General features: G+C 47.5%; 1 protein-coding gene across 1 annotated transcript in view; it reads left to right on the top strand.

Annotated features, from left to right (window-relative positions):
• Positions 1 to 3,398: 3,398 nt before the first annotated feature.
• Positions 3,399 to 6,990, top strand: part of TRAF3 (TNF receptor associated factor 3) — a 169,373-nt gene continuing 165,781 nt past the window's right edge. The window contains exons 1-4 of the mRNA XM_044659907.1: positions 3,399 to 3,516; positions 4,709 to 4,842; positions 6,128 to 6,296; positions 6,449 to 6,727. Of these exons, the coding sequence (XP_044515842.1) occupies positions 3,399 to 3,516; positions 4,709 to 4,842; positions 6,128 to 6,296; positions 6,449 to 6,727 (700 nt within the window). The remainder of the gene's footprint in view (positions 3,517 to 4,708; positions 4,843 to 6,127; positions 6,297 to 6,448; positions 6,728 to 6,990) is intronic.

The raw sequence follows: 6,990 nt of genomic DNA on the forward strand, positions 1-6,990 counted from the left end.
TTTGGGTGACATCAGTTGCTGGTCAAAGAGAAGGATGTTCCACTTTCTAGCAGTCCGTTCACATTTTCCACAATTCATCCTTTCTCTTTGAGGAATCTCATTTTGCTTGGAAAGTACTAGCCAGAAAGAGAATTTCCAGCAACTAATCTTCAAGTATCCCCTTTATTAGATATCTTCCTTAATAGACTACAAGTTCTTTGAGGACAGGGATTATTTTATTTTTGTCTTTGTATTTGTAGCACCAGCATACTGTCTTATACATAGAAGGCCTCACTCTACTGTCCTTTACTGGCTCACCATACACATCACATCTCCTAACTATGGGTGTTCCCCAAGCTTCAGTCTTCAGACCTTTCTCCCCCCACCCCCTCCCCTTATTCTCTTGGTAATTTAATCAACTCACTTATGCTTAGCTATCAATTCTATGCAGATGAACTACCATCTATCAATCTACCATCCATCCACCTAGCTAGCTATCTTTCTAATCTATCTATCTATCTATCTATCTATCTATCTATCTATCTATCTATCTATCTATCTATCTATCTATCATCCCTCTTTCTCCCCTGAGTTTCAGTCTTGGATCACCAATGGACAATTCAAAAAAGATGTCCTAGAGACATCTTAAACTTAACATACCTAAAATGAAACTCATTTTCTTTCCCCTTAAGTTCTCTCCTCTTCTAGACTTCTCTATTTCTGTCAAAAGCATTATCATTCTTCCAAGTATCTCAGGTTTGTAACCTCAGCATGACCCTTGATTCCTTACTCTCTCTCACTCTACAGATCCAATCAGTTGACAACTCTTCCCATTTCTACCTTGATCTGGTCTTTTGACTCATATAATCTTAGTTCAGGCCCTCATCACCTCTCACCTGAATTACTTCAGCAGTATTAATTGGTTTCCCAGTCTCAAAACTCTTACTCCCTCCAATCTAGCTTGCATACTTCTGCCAAAATAATTGTTCTTAGTGCATATCTGCCCATGTGACTTCCTTTATCAAATAATTTCAGTGGCTTCTTATTACCTCTAGGATAAAATATAAACTCCTTTCTTTAGCTTTTAAATCCCTATACAACCTGCCCCCATCTGATCTTTCCAGCTTCTTTGGATGTTATTCTACCTCTTACCTTCTGTGATCTAGCCATACTGGCCTTCTGCCTGTTTTTCACATACCATTTCCCATTTCTGTGTCTTTGCATTGGCAGTCCTCATGCCTGGAATGCTTTCCTCCTTCACTCTGCCTCAGAGTACCAACTCCCTTTAAGTAGATAGCTCATGCATCATTTTCTGCAGAAAGTCTTTTTGGATACTCCCAATTACCAATGCCTCCCCTCTCCAACTGTCTTGTATTTAGCCACTTTTTTCATATTTATTAACCTTATATTTATGTGTAATATGGAACCCAGGAATTTATTATATAATTTATATACTGTATAATATATTCTGCACAGAATATACATAGCTTTATATGTACTCATCTCCCAACCTACGCCATAAATTCATCGTAAGGAGGGACTATTTTTTCTTTCTACTTGTGTCTCTAGGGCCTAACAGTATCTGGTACATAGTAGGCACTGCATAAACACTTGTTTTTTATTGATTGGTTTACTTGATTAGTTAATAGCTTAACAAATATTTTTAATTGAATCCCTTCATGGATTTGGGTTGACTTAGGGAGTTCAATTTAGGCAGCAGCTGCATTGTACCTTTTCTTGAACACCTTTACCAGTATTTAACTCCAAAAGAGTTCAAAGTAATATACAAGGCTTTTTTTCATGTGCTTTTGTACCACTCCACAGGCATTCTCCTTTCTACCTTAGGTAGATAAATAGTAGAGTGGATAAACTTCTGGACCTGGAGTCAGAAAGACTGAAGTTCAAATCCTGTCTTAAATGCTAGCTGTGTGATCCTGGGCAAATCACTTAAGGTCTATCAATTTCCTCATGCTTTTTTTTAAAATCCTTATATTCTGTTTTATGATTAAAAATAAATATCGATTCTAAGGCAGAAGAATGGTAAGGGCTAGTTGATTGGGATTAAGTGACTTGTCCAAGGACACCCAGCTAGGAAATGTTTAAGGTCAGATTTGACCTGTAGGCCTGGTTCTTAATCCACTGTGCCACCTACCTACCCTTACAAGGTTTTTTTTTTTTTTTTTTTAGGATAAAACAAGATCATACTTCTAAAGTGCTTTGCAAACCTTAAAATGTTATGTAAATGCAAGCTATTAGTATTATTATCCCCCAAATTAACAACTGATTCATAGCTATCATTATATACCAGCCTTATATAGTAAAAGAGAAGACACACAAATATTCCTCCATACACACAAAATAATGTACAATGGCACCATTTTCCTTAGGCTCATATCTTTTTTGTTGTTCACAAGAGTGATGACAGGAAGCATGTCCACCAACTATTCCCCACCATCATTGATCCCGGGCAACTCCATCAAATAGAACCTATATATCAGTTATATCAATGATTCCCAAGGTGGGCACCACTGCCCCCTGGTGGGTGCTGCAGCGATCCAGGGTAGGCGATGATGGCCACAGGTGCATTTGGAGGTGGTGATAGTATGTGACAGGGGGCGCTAAGTAATATTTTTTCTGGAAAGGGGACGGTAGGCCAAAACGTTTGGGAATCACTGAGTTATGTGAGCTTATATATGATATTATTTATATGAGCTTAGCTCCTGACATAATTAAAGAGCTTTTCACAAAATCTCTGGCTTCTGATTGCCTCTCACCCATTACACACACACACACACACACACACACACACACACACACACACACACACTCTGCTCCTCTACTCAGAAAAATCCTAGGAATATTAGTATTCTGGTTATTGATAGTATCTGATATTTCACACAAAAAGGAGTCTGCCAAGTTCCCAACCAGAGAAAATCTGGTAACATCTGTTTCTGGCTTCTTCTGCTCTTAGGAAAATAGGCCTTTGCTTTCCTTCAAGGCACTGAAGCTAATAAGAAATCTAATATAAAGAAGGTTGTATTTGTACAACAAACATACCAGAGCTCTGAACTATTTCCAGAGGCAGTCAAGAATACTTTCCTATCTTCCCCATGTGTAAAACTTGGGAATACTAGAGTCTACTTTTCATCTCACTTTCCTAAAACCCATACTGTCTACATGATTCACCCTGCCAGTTTAATGATAAGGCCAGTTTATTTCTCAGTTTAGATGGTTTTCTTTAACACAAAGAGCTTGCTTGGATCAGCAAATACCAAAGTGGTGCATGTTTGAGGCAACTATCCAAGTCCTTAAAGGTCTTTTCATATTTCTCATCCTACTGATCTCCAAAAGATGCCAAGGTCTAGTCCAGTGTTTATTTTGGCCTTTCTGTTTATGGTTCTTCCCAGTCATACATATCTATGTGTGAAATCATTGAGAATCTTTGCAGTGATGACAGTGTTCTTCATAAATTTCTCACCATAGCCACTAAACCCCAGAAATGGCTTCACTTCCTGATAATTCTTCCACTGTGGCCAGGTAATGAGAACTTTTATCCTCTTAGGGTCAGTATTCATTCTGAGCTAAGATACTATGTGGCCTGGTCTCTGCCTGACAGACTCACAAGTCTTGTCACTCTTCATTGAGGTTGTCTGTCTGTTTCTTTCCCCTCTCCCCTCCTCCCATCCTCTCCTCCTCCAGGAATCTTTAAATGGATAGGAGCTGAAGATACACAGGGGCCTGCTTGTGCTTCTGTCCTCATCTGTAGTCAGTAAGTGTACTCACTGTCCCTCTGCATCTTTGTCTGGCTTAGTTCCTTGGTGCACCCTTCTCTACAGGATCTGCATGGATATAGCGGGCCTTTCCAGGTCTAGGTGCAGCCTGGAATCTCATTCCCTTCTCTTTCTGGACCCTGTGTCCTCCCATCTTCCCCTCAGTGCCCCATGAATCAGGGAAGAGGGGCTCACCTGCAGGTTTACTACATAGGGGGTGGAGCTGGAAACCAAAACCAGAGACTGAAAATAGTCAGCAGTAGCAACAGCCAGTAACCCATTTCTAATGAGTCAGCTTCTGGGACTTCTCCCCCCTTCCCCTGACTGCACAGCCAGGCAGAGGTTTTGTGCCTCTGCAGACTCCTGCGAAATGACAGCCTGGTTGGTTAGGTTCACCCTGCACCCCGACTCCTCATCCTAGCACCCCTCCCCCCTTCACTTTAGAGTGGAGTGATGTCATTCACTTTCCACTTTGTGGAAAAACCTCTGGCTCTTGGACCAGCAAGTCCGCTAGTGTGCCTTTTTGACCTGGGAAGAATGGGGAAGAGAGCGAATGTGCACATTTTCAGCCGCTCCGCTTTAGCCCATGGAGGGGCACCCAGATAAATATATTTGTTGGATTGCATTGATTTTATAAGAAAAGAAAAGAGAAGGTCATGGGTGATGGATACAAAGGGGTAGGAGGGAAGGACCCAGGGACACGAGCGAAGGGGCATGGCTATGTGGAGATTCCACTGGGGAGAAGGGGTCTAGACAGCAGGAGGTGCACTCGCAGGCGGCTGCAGGTTTAATTCAGGAGCTGGCGAGGCGCTAGCAGCCGGGGAGGGAGGGAAGCGAGGTGGGGCGATGCACAACCCCCTCCCCGCAACCCCCCCCCCTCCACCTTGGCCTGGCCCTGGGGCGGCTAAGGCCGCCGAGCCGGGAGTCTAAATCCCGGTTCGCTGGGGCTGCCCCCTCAGCTGGCCCTGCGCTTCCCGCCCCGCCGCCTGTTGCTAAGGAGCAGACTGGCGCCAGGCGGGAGGCCCTAGCAACTGAGGCTGGCTGGAGCCCCGAGGACACGGCGCTCGCGGCCGCGCGCAAGAGAAGGAGGAACGCCCGGATTAGGCACTCCCCCCCCCCCCCCCCCAACAGGCCCCCTTCTCACAGGCATATGGAGAGGAAAGGGGTGTTTGAAAAGTGTGTGTAGTGTGTGTGTGTGTGTGTGTGTGTGTGTGTGTGTGTGAGAAAGAGAGAGAGAGAGAGAAGGGGTGGGGAAGAGGAATGTGTGTATGCCCGCGGTGCGCGCGAGAGGCAGCTTGATTACACCCCCACCCCCGCTCCCCGCACATAGGGCCTTCTTTCACACACATACAGGAGGGGAAGGGGATGTATGAAAAGTGTGTCAATGTATATGTGAGCGCGAGGTAGGGAGCGGCCAGATTATTACCCCCCTCCCACCTTCCCCCGCCGGGGGTCCTCTTCTCAGACATACCAGAGAGGAAGGGGGTGTATGAATAGAAAAGTAGGAGTGTGTGCGTGTGTGAGTGCGCGCACGCGCGCCAAATTACCCCTCTTGAGGACACAGGCCGGCTCTGGGAGGGAGGGAGCTTATGAAGAGAAAAGGGGATGCATGTGTGTGTGAAGGGGGCGGCCCCCCTCGTGGACACAGGCCCTCTTTCTCATAGACACCCGCGCTGCGTCTGTGAGCCAGCGGAGGATGGGGCTCATGAAGTCTCTGAGAGGCTGTGTGAATGAAGGGAGGAGGGGGTTGCAGTCGATTTACTCGCAGTCCGGGGGTCACAGGTCTGGCCCTCTTAAGTCACTGTCTATACTCATAGAAGGAAAGGGGGCGTTTGAAGAGAAAAAATGGATGCGTGCGTGTGTGTGGGCCCAAATTAACCCCTTCGCAGTCATTGGCTCGCTTTTCACAGGCACACTTGGCTGTGTCCGGGAAAAAGGAAAGGGATTTATTGAGAAGAAAAAGTGTCTGAAGAGGCCAAATTAGCTCTACTGTGAACACAAATCCTCTTCTCATGATCATACAGTCCGTGTTAGCGGGCGAGGAAGGGGGAAATCAAGCGAGGAGAAAAAGGGGTGTGTGTGTGCGTGTATGTGCAGTTTATCCTCTTTCCTCTGTTTACATAAAGACGTGTCCGAGATGACGGTGGTGAGAGGGGGGAAAAAAGGCTATGTATGTGTGTGGTTAAAAAACAGCCCCCCTCCTGCTAGCCCGAAGCATTGCAGGTCGATAGTGGAGACAATCTCTAACTCTAGACACACATCTGTCAGGGGAAGAGAAAATGGGGTTTTGGACCCCCTGCTTCCCAGATATACAAGGTGAAGGAAGATAAAGGTACTGGCTGTAAAGAAAAAAAAGAAATTGATACTTGTGTGCGTAGGTATTGCGGGGAGACAGACTACTCCCCCCAACCCGTGCCAGCAGCCGCGGGGGAGGGGCCAGCGAGCATCAGGTGCAGTGGGCGGGACTAGATGAGTGGGCGGAACCTCGGTGCAGTGGGCGGGGTTTGGCTCGGGCTGTGACAGCCGCCGGTGCAGCCGCCGCCTCCAGTGCAGGGCCAGAGCAAGGGGATTTCCAGCCCTGAGAGAGGAAGTGCGGTGTGTGTGTGTGTGAGTGAGTGAGTGAGTGAGTGAGTGAGTGAGTGAGTGTGTGTGTGTATGCATGTATGTATGTGTGTGTGTGTTTGTGTGAGGGATTACAGCACAGAAGGGACTTTCCAACCCCAGCGGCGGCTGCGGCGGCGGCGGCTACAGCCCCAGCTCTTTCCCCCCCCTCCCCACCACCTCACACCCCTCCCCCCCAGCCCCTTCCCCTGTACTCCCTTCTCCCCTCCCGGACAGCAGCCGCCTCCTCCTCTCCCCCCACCTCCCAACTTGGCGCTGCTGCTTCTCTCCCTCCCTTCTGTCCTTCCCTACCGCCCTACAGCCCCCACAGCCCAGCCCACCAGCCTGCGAGATGGGGCTGAAGGGGGAGGAGGAGGGTGCGGAAGGGGGAGCAAGACCCACTTGGCTTCCCTAAGCGACCAGTGGCTTTGAGGAGTCCGAGCCGGTGTCAGATCTATCAGTCTTGGGTAAGGGAGAAAGACTGGGGGAGAGGGGTTTGGGGAGGAGGGAGAGGAGGGGGGGTTGGTTTGAATGCTCTTCCACGTTGCTTCGCTAAGCTGAAGGGAGGGGGGTGGGCGTGTAAAGGGAGTGGGGGGGAGGCGGGGCAGCCACCTTCCCCTAGTGTGGCCTGGGCACTTGC

This window comes from Gracilinanus agilis, chromosome 2, assembly GCF_016433145.1.
Source record: "Gracilinanus agilis isolate LMUSP501 chromosome 2, AgileGrace, whole genome shotgun sequence".
NCBI lineage: Eukaryota > Metazoa > Chordata > Mammalia > Didelphimorphia > Didelphidae > Gracilinanus > Gracilinanus agilis.